At 43.8% G+C, this 21,686-nt stretch overlaps 1 protein-coding gene across 2 annotated transcripts in view; it reads left to right on the forward strand.

Annotated features, from left to right (window-relative positions):
• The first annotated feature begins 210 nt into the window (after positions 1–210).
• Positions 211–21,686, forward strand: part of acp5b (acid phosphatase 5b, tartrate resistant) — a 24,423-nt gene continuing 2,947 nt past the window's right edge. Inside the window, exons 1-5 of one of the 2 annotated variants that reach the window (XM_068036828.1) lie at positions 211–614; positions 11,733–11,926; positions 13,369–13,496; positions 17,776–17,967; positions 19,746–19,893. In XM_068036828.1, coding sequence (XP_067892929.1) covers positions 545–614; positions 11,733–11,926; positions 13,369–13,496; positions 17,776–17,967; positions 19,746–19,893 — 732 coding nt within the window. In that variant the 5' untranslated portion in view covers positions 211–544. Of the gene's footprint in view, positions 615–1,286; positions 1,403–11,732; positions 11,927–13,368; positions 13,497–17,775; positions 17,968–19,745; positions 19,894–21,686 lie in introns of those variants that run through there. The other variant, XM_068036829.1, reaches the window with a different exon arrangement.

Raw genomic sequence — 21,686 nt, forward strand, 5'->3', positions numbered from 1 at the left:
GTTCAGAATCAATAGCTTGACTGAATTTATAATTCGACGCTAAAATGGCTTCTGACAGTGAAAGTTGAAGAGATATGAAGGGTTGCTCAGAACAGGATGGAAAAGCTGACAATTCATGACACCATAAACTAACGTTCTTTCGCTTTTGGTCATTGGAGCCTATTGCAACATCCAATTATGATGCAGTGTTCTGTGAACCGCAGGGATGACATTTTATAATGTAATGAGAAATTCCTTAGTTGCATTTTTAAGTTTACCATTTTGGTAACTATACTATCGCATTTTTGGTTGACAAATTTTGAAAGGAAAAACCTCTTTCAACAATGTCTTTCCGGAAGTCCTGTCACGACACTCGCAAGCAGGCGTGATGCAAGATTCAGGCTATTGGCTCACACTGATCTAGAGTTTATAGAACGGCTGCTGTCTTCTATTAAATACCGCGCTACAAATTTCTGCTTTGGGAAAAAAACTAAAACTACGCTAGAAGTGGGACTTGAGTTATATCACAGGCGTTTTGATCAGTCCGTTTTACGGAGGTTTGATCATGGGCCTGTTTAGACGACTGCTTCAAGTAATAGCTTATTTTCAGCTAGTGGTGCCCTATCCACAAGAAGGTAAGTTGTATTCGTTTATTGTAACCCTATAATTTATTTATTTGGTATCCTGTACATGTGTGTGCTATCTTTTTAATAAAGTATTGCAAATTATTGTTGCCACATTCGGAACTGCTTCGTCCAAAGAAAACTGCACAAGGTTAAGAAGCCATTTGCCTCTTGAGTGAAGTAATTGTAAAATATTAAATGACTGCATGAAATATGTAAATAAAAGTACAAAGTCCTTAATGGACAATTAAATTAGCACGTGTTCAATGTCAAACGAGTAACATATAAGGTTACATTTTGGTTAGGTGATTTGCAATGTAATAATGCTTCGTTTTCATCGCCTTTTCTGCTTTAAACATATGCGAATGTTTTCTGCAGACACTAATGCGCTATAAAGGAAGTATGCTTGTAATGTGTCTAGAGACTACGGTTCAACGTGTTGAAATACTGCAGTTAGGTATGTCTGTACAGGTGACCAGGTTGTTATACAACAACGTTACTGGAGCAAGAGGGTATTTTACCACAACACTCACCTTAACAGTCTGCACTTCCCTAATATGAAAACACTTTCCCCTCCCCATATAGTATTATCTGCAAAGTATTTTTGTCAAAACCTGGTAACTTCTAAAAAAAAAACCAAATAATTGTAAGTCACCTCATTTCTCAAAAGAAAAGGCAAACGCTAATGTTAAAGCAAAATACTGTGGATGCTGGAAATCTGAAATGAAAACAAGAAATGCTGGAAGTACTCAGCAGGTCTGGCAGCATCTGTGGAGAGAGAAGCAGAGTTGATGTTTCAGGTAAGTGACCCTTCTTCAGAATTGGCAAATATTAGAAATGTAAAAGGTTACAAGCAAATAAAGCATGGGTGGGGCAAGAGATAACAAAAGAGGTGTAGATAGCACAAGGTCACAGAGAATAACTGACCAGACAGTCATGGAGCAAAGGCAAACAATGTGTTAATGGTGTGTTGAAAGACAAAGCATTAGTACAGATAGGGTGTTATTGGACTGAAAACTGAACAGCCACAAGAACCAACATGAAAAAAACAGTGGGTAGACAAACTAAGATAAAATAAAACAAAATAAACACAAAAAAACTATAAGTAAAATGGGGGGCCCATCATGTTCTGAAATTATTGAACTCAATGTTCAGTCCAGCAGGCTGTAGTGTGCCTAATCGGTAAATGAGATGCTGTTCCTCGAGCTTGCGTTGATGTTCACTGGAACACTGCAGCAATCCCAGGACAGATGAGAGCAGGGGGGAGTGCTGAAATGGAAAGCAACTGGAAGCTCAGGGTCATGCTTTTGGACTGAGCAGAGGTGTTCTGCAAAGCGGTCACCCTGTCTGCGTTTGGTCTCCCCAATGTAGAGGAGACCACATTGTGAGCAGTGAATACGATATACTACATTGAAAGAAGTACAAGTAAATCGCTGCTTCACCTGAAAGGAGTGTTTGGGGCCTGGGATAGTGAGGAGAAAGAGGTAAATGGGCAGGTATTACACCTCCTGTGATTGCAGGGGAAGGTGCCGTGGGAAGGGGACGAGGTGGTGGGGGTAATGGAGGAGTGACCAGAGTGTCGCGGAGGAAACGATCCCTTTGGAATGCTGACGGGAAGGGAGGGGAAGATGCGTTTGGTAATGGCATCACATTGGAGGTGGCGGAAATGGCGGAGGATGATCCTTTGGATATCTTTGAATATATTTTTAAAATATGGAGGCTGATGGGGTTGCAAGTGAGGACAAGGGGAGCCCTGTCGCGGTTCTGGGAGGGAGGGGATAGGGTGAGGGTAGAGGTGCGGGAAATGGGCCAGACACGGTTGAGGGCCCTGTCAACCACAATGGGGGTGGGGGGGTGGAATCCTCAGTTGAGGAAAAAGGAAGACATATCAGAAGCGCTGTCATGGAAGGTAGCATCATCAGAGCAGATGCGTCAGAGATGGAGAAACTGGGAGAATGGAATGGAGTCCTTACAGGAGGCAGGGTGTGAAGAAGTGTAATCGAGGTAGCTGTGGGAGTCGGTGGGCTTATAATGGATATTAGTATCCCCAGAGATGGAGACAGAGAAGTCAAGGAAGGGAAGGGAAGTGTTGGAGATGGGCCATGTAAAGGTGAGAGAAGGGTGGAAATTAGAAGCAAAGTTGATCAAGTTTTCCAGTTCGGGGCGGGAGCAGGAAACGGCACCGATACAATCATTAATGTACCGGACAAAGATTTGGGGGAGGGGGCCTGGAACAAGGAATGTTCGACATATCTCTCAAAAAGACAGGCAGGTACCCATAGCAACACCTTTTACTTGAAGGAAGTGAGTGGAGTTGAAGGAGAAGTTGTTCAATGTGAGAACAAGTTCAGCAGGCGGAGAAGGGTGGCGGAGGATGGGGACTGGTTGGGCCTCTGTTCAAGGAAGAAGCGGAGAGCCCTTAAACCATCCTCGTGGGGGATGGCGGTGTAGAGAGATTGGACGTCCATGGTGAAGAGGTGGTGGTTGGGGCCAGGAAACTGGAAATTGTCAAAATGACGTAGGGTGTCAGAAGAGTCACGGATGTAGGTGGGAAGAGACTGAACCAGCAGAGAAAAGATAGAGTCAAGATAGGAAGAAAGAAGTTCAGTGGGGCAGGAGCAGGCTGACACAATGGGTCTGCCGGGACAGTCCTGTTTGTGGATTTTGGGAAGGAGGTAGAAGCGGGCTGTCCGGGGTTGCTGAACAATGAGGTTGGAAGCTGTAGAGGGAAGATCTCCAGAGGAGATGAGGTCGGTGACAGTCCTGTCGACAGTCGCTTGATGTTTGGTGGTGGGGTCATGGTCTGGGGGAGGTAGGAAGAAGTGTCTGAAAGTTGGCGCTGAGCCTCTACAAGGTAGAGATCGGTACACCATACAGCAACAGCACCACCCTTGTCTGCAGGTTTGATGACAATGTCGGGGTTAGACCTGAGAATGGATTGCAGCAAGTTCAGAGGGGGACAGGTTAGAGTGAGTGAGGGGGGCAGAGAAATTGAGACGGTCAATGTCTCGCCGACAGTTTTCAATGAAAAGATCAAGAGCGGGTAAGAGGCCAGAGGGAGGGGTCCAGTAGAGGGAGAATGCTGGAGGCGGGTGAATGGGTCTACTGATCGGGGGGGAGGACTTCTGGTCAAAGAAGTGAGCCCGGAGGCGGAGGCAACGGAAAAAGAACTCAACGTCGAGCACGAAATTCATTGAGGTGGGGGCGTAGGGGGATAAAACTGAGTCCTTTGCTGAGTACAGAACATTCAGCATCAGAGAGGGGGAGGTCAGAGGGTATAGTGAATACACAGCAAGGGGTCAGATCAGAAAGGGTGGGGTCCGAGGGAAGTGAAGGGGAAGAAGGATCTGGAGTGGCATTAGTCCCCATCAGCTGCTGGAGCTTGCGTTCCTTGACGCCTGAAAGGAAGAAAAAAAGTTTTTTGTTAATGCGTTGGATAAGACGAAGGATGAAATGAAACTGCGGAGTAGAACAACTTTGAGATAAGGTGAGGCGATGCTGCTGGAGGTCCAGTGTGTACATGTGGCGGCGCATAGCACTGAGTGTGGATCTCAGGATGCAGCGAGAATAGCAGTCCGAGGAATGTTGTATTTCTCGGAGATACCTGTAATCCTGGGTGGATTCAAAACATGATGGGTGAAACTGCAGTTGGAATCCACGTGGAATAAGTCAGAGCCAGAGACAGTCACTGAGGAAGGAGATGTGGCTGTGAAAACGAGTTTTGATAGACACTTTATCAAACGCCAGGAGGGAAATAGAAAGCGATGAAGGTGGACAAGGTAAAAGAGACAAACGGAAATTCTGTCGGAGAGAAGAGCAGAACTTCTTCAAGGTAACGCTAATGTCATGTTCGTTAATACAGCAATGTAAATCAGTAATTAAAGTGGACACTGCAGGCAAGACAAAATACTGACAAACTTCGAATTCCCAGGTGGAACTTTGAAAATGCTAATCAATCTCTCAAGAATTACACACGAGAAATGAAACTTGTTACAATATTCAGTTGGGAAGGGGTGGGGGGTAGAGGGCAGTGGGTAATTGCTGCACAGGTGAAATTCAGTCTCCTGTTTTAAAGTAATTTATTCCGTCCCTATTTTTGAGTAATACTTTGATAAAAGTTACAGAGAGTTGGGAATGACAGGAGTGTCTCTCCTGTCTAGGCTGAGTTGCTGGGAGCTGCACATTGCAGGTTGCCATTAGTGTTAGGAGGGTGTAATTGCAGCAGGATAAGTTCACATAGGCAGTTTCCATTATAAAGTTGGTCATCAAGAGTTTATAATGGAGGGAAAGTTGACTTGAATTGTTTGTTGTCTTTAGATTTTAAATTATTATAGATCTTTTGATTTCAACCAAGATTAATTCTTCAGGGGGAAACTATAGAAAGGTTATTTAATGCATTCTTAGAAGGGGACAAGGAGGGAATGGATGTCTATTATGCATTATTATTCTGCTGACACAACAATAATTTTTGTGTGTATACATAGTGCAGTTTTAATGGAGTGAACATCCCAAGGAGTTTATGCTACTCAATTTACACTAGATGCTGTTTAAACCCTTTGCTATTCATAAAATTATAGAAATTACAGCAAAGTAGGAGGCTATTGAGCTAGTGCTGACTCTTCAACTGAAGTTATCCATCCTAATGCTATTTCCCTGTATCCTTTGCACAATTGATCCAATTCATTTTTTAAATTATGTTATAGTCTCTACCTTTAATCACTGGTGGTGAAACACACCCTATTCCACTCCTTTGTGAAGTAATTCGTCAAATTTTCCTCATTTTATTAATAATCCTTTTTGTTGACGAGATCAATTGGAATAAAAGGACTGATAATGTTACTCCGAATTTTATTTTAACATCTGAGTGTTTTTTTTAACTTCTGAAATTTGCTATTTATGTTTTCCTTTTCTTGCACTGCCTTTCATAGCCTGTTCGTTCGGCATTACTGCCCTCAGCTTGTACTGCTGCAGTTTGTATTGGCTATTCATGTCACCACATTTCCAGTCTCTCGCTGTGACTGCTGGGCTTTACATCATATGACAGGAAAATCTTCTTTGTCAATAAAATGAATTTCAAAACCACCAACTAACAAGTGACAGCTGTGTTAGTGCATGATAAACACTGGAAAAGAGCACATATTGTATTATGTTGCTTTTTTTCCCTCTTCTGCTAATTTACTCCTTTTTCATTTCTCTAACCCTGTCCCACTTGCATGAAAATGTTGTCTCCTTGATGGGTTATAGGATATGTCTCGGGACTGCACTAGATATTAAGAATCACTGATTTCTCCCATAAACTGATTCCATCGTAAATTTTACTGTCCAGTCCCTAGTCAAAGGATAGCATGATCCAGGGTCATAATGCTGAATCCCTCCTTGTCTGATCGTAATACTGTAATCTCACAAATGCCCCATATGCATTTCTTCTATCTTCTGAAAGGCATACTGATGAACACTCCTGGACCAGGCTAATTATCAATTAGCAAGCTAAGTTATTTTACATATGTGAACAGAGTAACATTTATGGTAAATTTATAATTATTTCATAAGACTTAGAGCATAGAAAGCAAAGCATGGCACATGACCCTAATTGATTGGCTAAATCAATGTTTCTTAACTAGACTTAACCACGAATCTAGTTACTACGCTTAAGGATAGATTGTTTTACCAGATTTTAGCAGACTCTGTGGACTCTCTATTCAGAGGAAGACCAAGATTTTTTTTATATTTGTTCATGGGATGTGGGCTTCACTAGCTAGGCCACCATTTATTGCCCATCCCTAATTTCCCTTGAGAAGGTGGTGAGCTGCCTTCTTGAACCGCTGCAGTCCATGTGGTGTAGGTGCTGTTAAGAAGGGAGTTCCAGGATTTTGACTCAACAACAGTGAAGGAATGGTGATATAGTTCCAAGTCAGGATGGTGTGTGACTTGGAGGGGATCTTGCAGGTGATGCTGTTCCCATGGATCTGCTGCCCTTGTCCTTCTAGGTGGTGGAGGTCGCGGGTTTGGAAGGTGCTGTCTAAGGAGCCATGGTACGTTGCTGCAGTGCATCTTGTAGATGCTACACACTGCTGCCACTGTGCATTGGTGGTGGAGGGAGTGAATGGCACCCCATTGACAAACAATCAAGTGGGCTGCTTTGTCCTGAATGGTGTTGAGCTTCTTGAGTTTTGTTGGACGCAAGTGGAGAGTATTCTGTCGCGCTCCTGACTTGTGCCTTGTAGATGGTGGACCAGCTTTGGGGAGACAGGAGGTGAGTTACTCGCCACAGGATTCCTAGCCTCTGACCTGCTCTTGTAGCCACGGTATTTATATGGCTACTCCAGTTCAATTTCTGGTCAATGGTAGTCCCTAGGGTGTTGATAGTGGGGGATTCAGCAATAGTAATGCGATTGAATGTCAAGGGGACATGGTTGAATTCTGTCTTGTTGGAGATGGTCATTGCCTGGCACTTGTGTGGCGTGAATGTCACTTGCCACTTATCAGCCCAAGCCTGAATGTTGTCCAGATCTTGTTGCATTTCTACATGGACTGCTTCAGTATCTGAGGAGTCGTGAATGGTGTTGAACATTGTCCAATCATCAGCGAGCATCCCCACTTCTGACATTATGATTGAAGGAAGATCATCGATGAAGCAGCTGAAGATGGTTGGGCCTAGGACACTACCCTGAGGAACTCCTGCAGTGATGTCCTGGACCTGAGATAATTAACCTCCAACAACCAACGCCATCTTCCTTTGTGCTCGGTATGACTCGAATCAGCAAAGAGTATTCCTTGATTCCCTTTGACTCCAGTTTTGCTGGGGCACCTTGATGCCATACTCGGTCAAATGCTGCCTTGATGTCAAGAGCAGTCACTCTCACCTCACCCCTTGAGTTCAGCTCTTTTGTCCATCATTGAACCAAGGCTGTAATGAGCTCAGAAGCTGAGTGGCCACTCACAAGAGATTACATGGCTTCCATTTGGGTGGTGGTGAAGGACGAGAGGATGTGTTGAGTTATGGTGTACCAGCCATCATGTGGGGCAGGCTTAATGGACCAGGTGATCTTTTCCGACTCATCAATTTTGGATGAAAATTTGACCTCTGACCCCTCTCTGTGACTGGATTGGCCAATTGAGTTGCCAATGAAACAAGCTACTGCCCTTCCAGGTGTGAGCTTTCCAGGTAACACCACCTGTTGGTCTTACATGAATGAAACTATACCAATGTATTACATCCAATTTCCTCTCCAAAGTGTGTTATCAAAATTCATTGTCTCAAACTGATGCAGAATGAGTGGGGGGGGGTGGGGGGGGGGGGGTGGGAGAATGTGGTGGGAAATCTGCAATCCCAAATTTGTTCTGAATTTAACCTCAGTTGAGCTGAATTTAACTTAAGGAATGAATTTACTTCGATACAAATGGCCCCAAAATTCCTCCAGATTAGAATTCCTGAAATATGACACTGTTTCATGGCAGCCTACCTCACTTTGATAGCTATTCTTTATGTGGAAAATTAGACAGTGGATGTCAAAAAGTTATTCACCTGATCACAGTGGCGCAGTGGTTAGCACCGCAGCCTCACAACTCCAGCGACCCGGGTTCAATTCTGGGTACTGCCTGTGTGGAGTTTGCAAGTTCTCCCTGTGTCTGCGTGGGTTTTCTCTGGGTGCTCCGGTTTCCTCCCACAAGCCAAAAGACTTGCAGGTTGATAGGTAAATTGGCCATTATAAATTGCCCCTACTGTAGGTAGGTGGTAGGGAAATATAGGGACAGGTGAGGATGTGGTAGGAATATGGAATTAGTGTAGGTTTAGTATAAAAATGGGTGGTTGATGGTCGACACAGACTCGGTGGGCCGAAGGGCCTGTTTCAGTGCTGTATCTCTAAACTAAACTAAACACACTCAACTGATGATAACCGATGTATTTCCAGCACAGGTCACTGGAGAGTGATGAAGAGTAGGAATGCTGGCAGATTTTTCTCCCACCCCTTTCCCTGACCCGGGGTGTTGAGGCCATTTGCACATCTTTTACTGTTATGCAGCTGAGCCTCCCTAACTTGACACAGACTGTGGATGTAATCCAGGATCTTCCTAGTCGTACACTAGTCAGCTACTCAACAGCCAGGATTTTACCAGCTTGCCACCAACCAAAGATGGCAGGGCGCACGCACGGGATCCGCTCTGCGGAGCCACTGTGATATTTAGCGCAGCAGCTCATTCACATGGAGGGGGCGGAACAGCCGCCACCAATGACATAGAGGGGGCAGGAGCTCCGTCCCCCACAACACGTCTGGCGCCACCGCGCAGGCACCATTTTTAAAGGGCTTCCTGCCTTTCAGTTCGATTTAAATTTTTAAGGGAACATGACCTGAGAAATTTAATGTGAAAAAATTTAATAAATGATGCAAGCCCCTCTCCCAGCCCCCCAATGACTAAAGACTTTATTGATTGCCCTCTCCCCCACCCCACCGCCCAAAAACCTATCATCCGTTCATGACCTTTCCCCCCTGAACTTTATTCACTTTCACCCCTTTCCACCCCATCCCTTCCACCAATCACAAGACTTTCCCCACTCTCCTCCCCCACTCTGCCCTGAAAACATAACTACTTTCCCCCGGCCAGTGTTCCGCCTTGGATCTCCAAACGGAGAATCGAAGATGCGGGATTTCGGCAACCGGCCGGAATTTCGGAGCAGGACAGCCGTTGCGATGAGCTAAGTATTTATTCATTAATTAACATTTTTCTCCATATTTAAATGAAGTTCCCATTGCTGAGTGTCGGGTGGGCCGCCACAAGGCCTCACTGCCACCGGTAATGTGGGGCGGGTCCTTCCCAGCATCGAGGCCCATGGTGGATCTCTCCCAAAGGTATTTTCCTGCCCACCCCCCAACAACCCCGGACGTCGGGGGGGGCTGGTAAAATCCAGCCTAATGTCTCAACCAGCTGAGTCATTGAGGTGTTGTATTTAAGCGCAATGTTAAAATCGGAATAGAACTGGGTAATAGTGGCCTACTTATAGACATATGAAACATATAGACATATGACACATATGGAGCAGTACCTCAGGACATGCGCGATGCCAATATCATCACCCTCTATAAAAACAAAGGTGTCCGCGGTGACTGCAACAACTACCGTGGAATCTCCCTGCTCAGCATAGTGGGGAAAGCCTTTGCTCGAGTCGCTCTAAACAGGCTCCAGAAGCTGGCCAAGCACGTCTACCCTGAGGCACAGTGTGGCTTCCGTGCAGAGAGATCGACCGTTGACATGCTGTTCTCCCTTCATCAGATACAGGAGAAATGCCGCGAACAACAGATGCCCCTCTACGTTGCTTTCATTGATCTCACCAAAGCCTTTGACCTCGTCAGCAGACGTGGTCTCTTCAGACTACTAGAAAATATTGGATGTCCACCAAAGCTACTAAGTATCATCACCTCATACCATGACAATATGAAAGGCACAATTCATCAGACCCCTTTCCTATCCTGAGTTGCGTGAAACAGGGCTGTGTTCTCGCACCCACACTTTTTGGGATTTTCTTCTCCCTGCTGCTTTCACATGCGTTCAAGTCTTCTGAAGAAGGAATTTTCCTCCACACAAGATCAGGGGGCAGGTTGTTCAACCTTGCCCGTCTAAGAGCGAAGTCCAAAGTACGGAAAGTCCTCATCAGGGAACTCCTCTTTGCTGACGATGCTGCTTTAACATCTCACACTGAAGAGTGCCTGCAGAGTCTCATCGACAGGTTTGCGGCTGCCTGCAATGAATTTGGCCTAACCATCAGCCTCAAGAAAACGAACATCATAATGCAGGATGTCAGAAATGCTCCATCCATCAATATTGGCGACCACGCTCTGGAAGTGGTTCAAGAGTTCACTTACCTAGGCTCAACTATCACCAGCAACCTGTCTCGAGATGCAGAAATCAACAAGCGCATAGGAAAGGCTTCCACTGCTATGTCCAGACTGGCCAAGAGAGTGTGGGAAAATGGCGCACTGACACGGAACACAAAAGTCCGAGTGTATCAAGCCTGTGTCCTCAGTACCTTGCTGTATGGCAGCGAGGCCTGGACAACGTATGTCAGCCAAGAGTGATGTCTCAATTCATTCCATCTTCGCTGCCTCCGGAGAATACTTGGCATCAGGTGGCAGGACTGTATCTCCAACACAGAAGTCCTCGAGGCGGCCAACATCCCCAGCTTATACACACTTCTGAGTCAGCGGCGCTTGAGATGGCTTGGCCATGTGAGCCGCATGGAAGATGGCAGGATCCCCAAAGACACATTGTACAGTGAGCTCGCCACTGGTATCAGACCCACCGGCCATCCATGTCTCCGCTTTAAAGATGTCTGCAAATGCAACATGAAGTCCTGTGACATTGATCACAAGTCGTGGGAGTCAGTTGCCAGCGATCGCCAGAGCTGGCGGGCAGCCATAAAGGTGGGGCTAAAGTGTGGCGAGTCGAAGAGACTTAGCAGTTGGCAGGAAAAAAGACAAAAGAGCATGGGGAGAGCCAACTGTGTAACAGCCCCGACAAACAAATTTTTCTGCAGCACCTGTGGAAGAGCCTGTCACTCTAGAATTGGCCTTTATAGCCACTCCAGGCGCTGCTGCACACGCCACTGACCACCTCCAGGCGCTTACCCATTGTCTCTCGAGATAAGGAGGCCAAAGAATACATGGAAGCCAGTTCTTGTGTTTCTTTTAGCTTTTCCATGCATGACTTTAACCATGTTTAAACAGCAAACCTTTTCACAGCATAATATTGGTCCAGTCCCATTCAAAAAATCTAGTCAGTATAACATTAGTTTGATTTGTCAGGGAGTCTACTCTACATTATTTCACCCCTGGTCTTGTTACTTCTGCATTCATCCTCTCGTTCAAAGACTGAACTAGATTAATCAGTCACAACTTTGTCTTTTTTTAAAATTGCTATGTACACACAGATGTTAGCTTCATGTATTGCAAGGAGTTGGATCTAGTGGTTAAATGGCAGCAATTGTAAATAAAATTCTTCACCGCCCTCTGAGTAGTTTTACATTTTAGGAATTGTTGGCTGCTGTGAATTCTCAAAATCTTAGTTGGTGTTTCTCCATTTCACAGCTCAGATGTAATTGGATTTTAATGCTTTGTTCTTCTGTTTGCTTGCAAGACAGTGCCATCCGATTTATTGCCTTTGGTGATGGGGGAGGCCAGCCTGATCCACCTTATGTAACAGCCGTTCAGAAAGCCACAGCAGACGAGATGGGGAGAGTTACACAGAACTCAGAAACAGATTTTGTACTTAATGTTGGAGATAATTTTTACTACAATGGTGTGAAGGATGTAAATGATTTCAGATTTAAGGTAATTGATTTTTGTTCATTCATATCAGTCAAGTTTAAAAGGAGAGAAACCTCTGTCTTTACAAAAGCTGCTCACAAGAATGTGTCTCACCTGGGGAATATACAGTAATGGTTCAGGTTCCCAAAAGATCTCAGCTCAGTTTTGCATCTTCATTGCTGCTCAATTTCAGTTTGCAGTGTTGCAAATACATGGAGAACTCTCCTGGAATTAACAAGGGCAGACATTGATCTGGTTATATTTTAATTATATGCCTCTTAAGTGGCTCTTAAACTTAAACCCCAAATAATTTTCTGTTTGTAGGTAGTTAATTCCAGCAGAGTAGCAATTATTTAAAGGTTAACATCTATGCTGTGTATACATTGTTAAACCTCAATTTAGACTTTTTTCTAATAATCTTTTCTACCCATGGATTTTTGATTGAATCTTGCCAATAGTTTATGTAAATTGATGGAAATGAATAAGTCGATAAGAGACTGAAAAATTGAGAATTTATTAAGTACTGAGTTCCAATATATATGGAAATGATTAAATTAATTAATGAATCTACAACATGTGATGCTGAAGAGCTTGTGAAATAAAACAAGTACATTTTTTATAGACTTTCCCTGTCAAGAGTCATTTATGGCACAGAAGGAGGCCATTTGGCCCATCAGGTCCCTGCCGGCTCTCCACAGAACAATCCAGTCAGTCCCATTCCCCTGCTTGGCCCCCCCGTAGTCCTGCAAGTTTATCTCCTTCAAGTGGTCATCCAGTTTCCTTTTGAAATCACTATGTGTCCCTGCTTTCGCCACCTTTGTGGGCAGCAAGCTCCAGGTCATTACCACTCGCTGCGTTAAAAAAATAGTTCTTCCTCATATTCTCCCTGCATCTCTTGTCCAAAACCTATAAGTAGGTTAATTTCTTATGATCCCTACATGCTGTAGAATGAAATGGAGAATTTATTGTGGAGCTTAATTGTTAGCTGAACAATAAACCTTTAACTTAAACATCATGACTGATTTTTAAACAATACATCTATTTAAAAGCAACCAAAGATACTGGAGTTAAAGTAAATACAATGAACAGAAACCAAAAAACTATAACTTGATCATTTAATGTTATGAAATCATATCTATTATTATTGATTTTATCAGTAGGTTAAACGTAGAATTTTTGTTTGCAAATATTCTAAAAATAACATGATAGATATAGAAAGTAATTGAAGGGAAGTTAATATAATATAATCAAGAAGTCTTCTGCTGGAAAATACATTCCATTTTCTAAATCAGTGTTCAATTATAAGATATGGCAGAAAGCTTTGTTATTTCTTCTGTTTCCTAGTAAACAATTATTTATTTATTTTTAGTTCTACATTTGTGAATCAGTGCAAATTAACTCCTCTCGGTACATCTATCACTGATAAGATACTCAGTTACTGAGATGGCTTTTATTTTTTTAAATAGAAAACGTTTGAGAATGTGTTTACGGCTCCATCCCTTGCCAATATCCCGTGGTATATTCTGGCAGGAAATCATGATCACTTGGGTAATGTGTCAGCACAGATTGCTTATTCTGGCGTCTCTAAGAGATGGTGAGTGGTTCTGAACATCTGTTTTGTCGTGTGATGTAGTGCTTATATTTTAGTGATGGGGAATCAATTCATGAGGTCATCTTCCCCAGCAAACTAGAAATGGATCCAAACGTCCAAGGAATCCACATCAGCTGGAAAAATCTGGTTTCTGAAATAAACAGGTGTAGAAACCCATGATGATTTCAGTCTCCATTGTGGAGGTTATAGAATTTTAAAAAGAAAACTTAGTCACAAATGTTAATATTTATTATCAGTTAATCATTGAGTGGCATGAAGTAGGGTTGTGTTCTCGCACCCTCACTGTTTGCGATCTTCTTCTCCCTGTTGCTCTTACATGCGTTCAAGTCTTCAGAAGAAGGAATTTTCCTCCACACAAGACCTGGTGGCAGGTTGTTCAACCTTGCCCGTCTAAGAGCGAAGACCCAAGTATGGAAAGTCCTCATCAGGGAACTCCTCTTTGCTGACGATGCTGCATTAACATCTCACACTGAAGAGTGTCTGCAGAGACTCATCAACAGGATTGTGGCTGCCTGCAACAAATTTGGCCTAACCATCTGCCTCAAGAAAATGAACATCATGGGACAGGACGTCAGAAATGCTTCATCCATCAATATTGGCAACCACGCTCTGGAAGTGGTTCAAGAGTTCACCTACCTAGGCTCAACTATCACCAGTAACCTGTCTCTCGATGCAGAAATCAACAAGCACATGGGAAAGGCTTCCACTGCTATGTCCAGACTGGCCAAGAGAGTGTGGGAAAATGGCGCACTGACACGGAACACAAAAGTCCGAGTGTATCAAGCTTGTGTCCTCAGTACCTTGCTCTACGGCAGCGAGGCCTGGACAACGTATGTCAGCCAAGAGCGACATCTCAACTTATTCCATCTTCGCTGCCTCCGGAGAATCCTTGGCATCAGGTGGCAGAACCATATCTCCAACACAGAAGTCCTCGAGGCGGCCAACATCCCCAGCATATACACCCGACTGAACCAGCGGTGCTTGAGATGGTTTGGCCATGTGAGCCACATGAAAGATGGCAGGATCCCCAAGGACACGTTGTACAGCGAGCCCGTCACTGGTATCAGACCCACCGGCCGACCATGTCTCCGCTTTAAAGACGTCTGCAAATGCGACATGAAGTCCTGTGAAATTGATCACAAGTCGTGGGAGTCAGTTGCCAGCGATCGCCAGAGCTGGCGGGCAGCCATAAAAGCGGGGCTAAAGTGTGGTGAGTCAAAGAGACTTAGTAGTTGGCAGGAAAAAAGACAGAAGCGCATGGGGAGAGCCAACTGTGTAACAGCCCCGACAACCAATTTTATCTGCAGCGCCTGTGGAAGAGTCTGTCACTCTGGAATTGGCCTTTATAGCCACTCCAGGCGCTGCTCCACAAACCACTGACCACCTCCAAGCGCTTACCCATTGTCTCTCGAGACAAGGAGGCCAAAGAAGAAGATGAATCATTGTACCCCTGAAAAGGGTTATCATTCAATCATGAAATTATATTGTGTAAGCCCAGCTTTAAAGAAAACATTTTAAAGATGCCTTAAGAGATTTTTCCTGTCTATGTGATCTAGCAAGCTTCATTTCTCAATCCTCCAATCATGAGGAATTAATTAGCACTTCTTTGTTACCTGCTTTATTTAATTTTTCTCCTTGTGTACGCTGTAATTTTTTAAGTTGCCTGCTTTTAATAGTGCCCTGTAACTAAACCTTTCTGTGAAAATTGGGCAAGGCAGTGAAAATGTGAAGCATTATAACAAATGGAGGATATCTGCTGGGATACACCTCCTTATGCAAGGACCACATTATAAAATATCTGATGAAGGGTCACTGACCCGAAACGTTAACTCTGCTTCTCTTTCCACGGATGCTGCCAGACCTGCTGAGTGGTTCCAGCGTTTCTTGTTTTTATTATAAAATATCAGTCCTGTGTAAGGATTTTGTTGAGCATTTGAAATGTCTGGGGTGTGCATGGTCATGGCGAATGTCCAAATCTGCATGCTGCAAGTGGAGCAGGCTTGGCCAGATGTTCCAGGTTGGACTCTGCCCCTTATTAGAGTGGGCTCCCTGCACAAGGAAAACACTGAGTAAGGTATTGTTGGTCACCCAGCAGCTGTTAAAGAGCTGCAGCTGGCCTGTAAAGGGGAGAGACTTTAATTTGAACTTTGGATCTGCAGCACATTGATTGGAATTGTTGAGAGGTTGTGCTATTGGGAAGACATCATCATTCAGTCCCAGTGCTTTGGAGGTGCTGATGGGAGAGGTGTATGAAAGACGGATTTTCTATCTTTGAGGTAGAAGGACATGTCTTTGAGAAACCAGAGGCTCAAGCTCCTTGGGAGGAGCTAGCCCTGTGAGTTAATGATGTGTTCCAGCTCAGGTTGGCGTGGGAACAGATAAGAAAAAGGTTTTGGAAGTACCAAGGTAAGTGACGCATACTTATCTTTCACACAAGGTGTGGCCCCAGTGTGATGTCTTTTTGTTGGACCCTCCGAGAGAGCAACTGAAAAGATTTCACACAGTATTTCCCTTCAATGCTACACACCTTCACTGTGTAGAAATTGCATGGTATATTGATTGTAGGGCACAAGATTTTTGCAAAAGAAAACTGGCAGGAAAAGCTGCATGAAAACTAGAGCAAGATGGTTGGCTTGCTGGGTTCATTCCATCCTTTTTCTCATATATGTATTAGGAAATGTCTGGGCCATTGATGGAAGTGGGCATAGCACAGCAGTGCTGTTTCCATTGCTCATTCATAAGTTCTGTTCATCAATGTAATGTGTTTACAGGCCAAAGCTACCTATAGCCATGAAGAACACATGAGGACAGGAGGTGGACCAGCCATCCTGAGGCAACTGACCACTTATGAGTTGGAACTGACTCTCCAGGAAGTTGGATTGTAGTGGCAAGTTTGGAGTTGAGGTGTATCCTGGCAAATATTCTTCATATTGCCACTGCTTTGCCCAGTTCTCGCATGCCATTTGCATGAAGCACTATCTTCATATCACCTTGGAAGCCATTGCTGGGGAATGCATTTAAAATCTTAACTCCTTTTCCTTTATGTCCTGCACAAGATAATGAGCCCAGAAAGAATGGTGCCACCATCATCTCACAGAACATTGAAAAAAGCTGTCCACCTGCCCCTATTGTCCCAGAAATACAATGAGTGAGTTGAAGAAAGGGGTGCTGGGGTGAAGCACAATGCACAAATAAAGAGCGAGTAGAGGGTTACAGGAAAGGAAGGTGAACCAACTGGCCTGACAGCAAGCTCTCATGCTGACTGCCAGTAGCACAAGCAACTGATTTAATATTCGATTGGTCCTGGGTTCAGAAAGGAGTAAATTCAGAATCCTTATGGAGCATCTCCTGAGTCTGACTGGTGGCAGTGCACCTCTGATGCTTCTGTGGGAGGGATTTATTCAAGTGCAGACTAGCATGGCGCATGTAGCCCTCCGCAGGAATCCCCAAAGCAGTGAGAGGCCAGGTATGGCAGGGTTCCTGTCACGAACATGGTGACTGATGCTATCGAGACCTTGGGCGATTGTCTTGATTGAGCAGTAACTGTAGTCTTCCCGCACTTTGGAGGCACCCTACGGACCGTTGCCACCCAGATCACACGCATCTAGTTGGGAAGCTCCATTCCAAGGGCATGTCCAGTGAAGGGTTTCACAAAACAGCCTACTTTCAAGCAAACCATGCAGGTTCCCTCAAATACAGCTAGTCAAAAATGCTCAGCCAGGAAAAGCATTCTGAACATGGTATGAAACAACTCGCAGTGAGCCAGCTTTAAGCAAAGCTTGAAAGCAGGCCAGGTGACTGCCAGAAAGATGGGTGGATGAGCAGCTGACTCAGGATGGTGCCCCGCACTCCCGCCCCCTCTTGAAGTTTAAACATCTGGTGTGGGCCTGATTAACATGATTTCCAATGCACGCAAGTCCCGGAGGGAGGCATTTGTTCTGCCAGTAAAAGCAGCCATCAAGACATTGGGTGTGGGAACAGCACAGCATGCAGAGCTTAAGAAAAACTACACTATTGTATGTCCAGCTAAAAGTCAGTCCATTCTATTTTATTTTGAAGTCAAAGAAGCCAACAGTTCCTGTTCTTTTTCAAAATGAGGTGATAAAAATATGATAACGCTTGGAAATCAGAATCCAGGTTAGGTGAATGTACTATCTTCACATTAATGCTCAGGGTTCGGAACTGAAAGGAAGAGAGTTCAATCGTAAAGTGCAAGACATTACTGTAATTTTGGAATAAGTGGTTATACCTTTTGTTGTAGGAACTTTCCAAATCTCTACTATGAATTGGATTTCAAGATTCCTAATACCAAAGTTTCTGTCACCATTCTGATGATCGATACTGTTGTGATCTGTGGGAATACCTATCATGCCAACCAGCCACAAGGACCTGAAAACCCCCAGTTAGCCCAGGAGCAACTTCAGTGGATCAAGCAAAAACTGGCACATTCCAGGTAACCTTTCAATATCCAATTTAGAACAAAAAAAAATCACATCCAGAGTAGAATAGAGCAAATTGTACTAAAACAGATCAGATGAAAGACCAGGTAGTGAGTGGGTTAACATGCTGTCTTCACAATACTAGGGTAGGTGGTTTGAGCATTCTTGGAGGCAAACACTTCATTAGAGGGAGCAAATGAGTGTAAAAGCTGTAATAGTTATTAGGTCACATGGTGAGCAGACAGTGAGTGGTTTGTTGCAGTTTTTTGTGCACTGACTTGCCCTGGACTGGTAACAGTTCATGAAAAGTCATAAAAGTACATCAGCAAAAGAGTCCATTCAGCCCATCTGGTATTAGCTCTTCAACAGGAGCTGCCTACTTGGATCCCATTTCTCTGCCCCAACCCCGCACTCCCTGGGAAAATGAATACTAAAGTGGTATGGAGACATGGATCACTTTCCAAAAGGATTCTATTTAATTGAGGGATTATGTTGTTTGAAATGACAATCGGCCAATTGGCCAGTGAGGCTCATTTCATCCACCGACCATATACAGTACACTTCATTGAGGTTCCTACCCAGCACTTGCGATCCCTTAGAAAAGCTTCTGCAAAGTTTCTACCTGCCACCCCTCACTAAAAAAAGGCAAATCAAGATAAACTCCACAATTACCTTTCATCCTACATGATATATCCTTCACTGCTAACCTAGTCCAGCCGTTTAGCAACAGCATTTACACATCTTTATCCAAACATTCCCAGACAAACTTTACCCTAAACTAAATTGCATTGTTTTAAAACATTTAAAAGTCAGCTTAAAACAGAAATCATCTCCATTTTATAACTGATGAAGTACACATTCCTCCTTCAACCTTCACCACTCCAAAAATGGAGGAACAAGTCATTTGCTGTTTGTGGGATCTTGCTCTGCCTTACTGACTGCCCTATTTGCCTTCATAACAGTGGCTGCAGTTCAAAAATAATCTGTTGATCATGAAGTGTTTTGAGACAACCTAAGGATAGGATAGGCCCTATATAAATGCAAGTTCTTTCATTCTGTTGTATAGTTTACCTGATCCATTAAAATGGCTCTTTTCAAGATATTTCCAAAAGTTTTATCCCTGGCTGTTCCTCCATCTTCCACCCTCCATAAACTTGAGCTCAACCAAACCTGTGCTGTTAACTTGCACCAAGTCGCTATCACCACTGTGCTCGCTGACGTATATTGGCTCCAGGTCTACCAACATCTCAATTTTAAAATTCTTATCCTCATGTTTAAATCCCTCCATGGTCTTGCTGCTTCCTAGCGCTAAAACCTCTACTAGCCCTACAGTGCTCCAAGATATCTGCGCTCCTCCAATTCTGGTCTCTGTGCATCCCCTACTTTCTTCACCCCACCATTGGTGACCGTGCTTCCAGTTGCCGAGGCCTTAAGCTCTGGAATTCCCTCCCTAAATCTCTCTGCCTCTCCTGCTGTCTCTCCTCCTTTAATTCACTCCTTTGGTCACCTGTCCTAACATCTCTTTATGTGGCTCAGTCTCAAATTCGTGAAGTGCCTTGGGACATTTTACTATGTTTAAAGGCGCTACATAAATCCAAGTTGTTATGAATCTTAGAAAACCTTATTGTTTGTGATATTTTTAAACATAGCTGAATGTGTAGGCTTCCTATAATCCTTTCCTTAAAAAGAAGTAAATTGCTGTGTTTTGGAATTTATATCTCAGATCTCTTCAATAAACGATGGAAATGTACAGACAGATAAATTCTCTGGGATCTGTTGTCTTTTGCTTCAGGTCTGACTACTTGATTGTTGCCGGCCATTACCCAGTGTGGTCCATGGGAGAACACGGTCCGACCCCATGTCTCGTGGATCAATTGAGGCCACTTCTGAAGAAATACAATGTGACAGCTTATATCAGCGGCCATGATCACAACCTGCAGGTAGGAAACATTGAACCAACTCTCATTGTTGTAAAAATGATCCCAGCTTTGCAGTTGTGTAATTTTAATTTGAGACTTCAAGTGACTTCAATGGGTTTATTCAGAATGTTTCTAACACGTCTTTGCCTTTTTTTTTAGTTAAACTGAGAGACTCCATGTTGCCCAGTTAAGTGCTGTTATATGACACCCATTCTTCCAGAACTGCACACATTAATCCACTTCTCTGACCTTTGCTCCATGGACTGCAAACATATCTAGCTGTAGAATATGTTTAGTTATAACCAAGAAGTTTCAGTATCTCCATAACCAGCCATAAAACCTCCCAGAATTTACGGATCTGAAAACTCAAATACTCATAGGAGAGGGAGCAGCACTTTCAGTGCAAAGTATTTCTACACCTTCGTTACCTAAAAATTGTGATTAACACGCTTCACTTTCAGATCCCTTGTTTAATTAGTCCTCTGTGGAGACCTGCCATTTTGAGTCATTCTTTGTTTTCTTGATGAATGTTGCGGGAATAGCCTACACACATCCTGGAACAGATTGCATTTATTTGTGTGGAAGTTGGCGCTGTAAGTTGCACAGACCTCAAGACTGAAATGGAAGTTCAGTCAGCCCCCGTTGCATAGCTGTGACCATTTTGATCAACTTGGAAAGTTAAAATAGAATGTGAATTAGCATTGAAAGAAATCTTTCCAAATTATTTTGAATTGGTGTCACACTCACAGAAAAGCCGTAGTTATTACAACCGAATTAGCTTGAGGCAGGAGCTGGTGTGTTGCAATGTCTTGTGCAACTCTGCTGCCCGTATCTGACCTCACACCAAGTCCCAATCACCCATTACCCCTGTGCTCACTGACCTCCGTTGGCTCCTGGTCAAGCAATGCCTTTATTTAAAAATTCTTGATCCTTGTTTTCAAATCCCTCCATGGACTCGCCCGTCCCTATTTCTGTAACTGCCTTCAGCCCCACAATGCTCCAAGATCTCTGCACTCTCCCAATTCTGGCCTCTTGTGAATCCCCGATTTTCTTTGCTCTGCCATTGGCAGCCATGCCTTGAGCTGCCTGGGCCCTAGGCTCTGGAATTCCTTCCTAAAGGATCTCTGTCTCTCTCCCCTTCTTTAAGATGCTCCTTAACACCTATCTCTTTGACCACCTGCCCTAATATCTCTTTATGTGGCTCAGTGTCAAATTTAGTTTTGATGATTGCTCCTGTGACGTTTTACTACATTAAAGGTGTTACATAAATACAAAATGTTGTCGTTTAACAATATCAGTAGATGGAACAGGTAGGTGTGGGTGGAGACAAAGTGCATTATATTAAGGTGGTGTTGAATGAAATTAGATAGTGAGAGCTTCACTGAACAAGGTCAACATTGATGGATACCTTAATACAATTTCCTTATTAACAGGGAACATGCGGAATAAAATTTACATTGTAGTTGGGCTTTTAACTTCCAGGAGTGAGTGCATTCTGGCACCCTTCCACTAATCCAACCTCCATCAAGGCAACTGGAAGTTGTAGCTGCATAGATCCAAATGAAGGACGCCTGGTCACTTCAGTTCAGTTTGGAGATACCGTGAATCTAACCTGTACGTAGCTATCCGTCCAGATTGATACTCCCTATACCAGTGGTCGGTACACTGAGAAGGAGGTAAACCACTGCACAAATTTTCCTTGGGCCTTTTATATGAGAGCTACTGTTGTTGCTGGCTCACCTTTTTAATCATCTCTCAAGCTTCTGATTCATCTTGATGGAGGATGACTTAATGGAATGAAGACCAGTTACCAC

This window comes from Heterodontus francisci, chromosome 8 (assembly GCF_036365525.1).
Source record: "Heterodontus francisci isolate sHetFra1 chromosome 8, sHetFra1.hap1, whole genome shotgun sequence".
NCBI lineage: Eukaryota > Metazoa > Chordata > Chondrichthyes > Heterodontiformes > Heterodontidae > Heterodontus > Heterodontus francisci.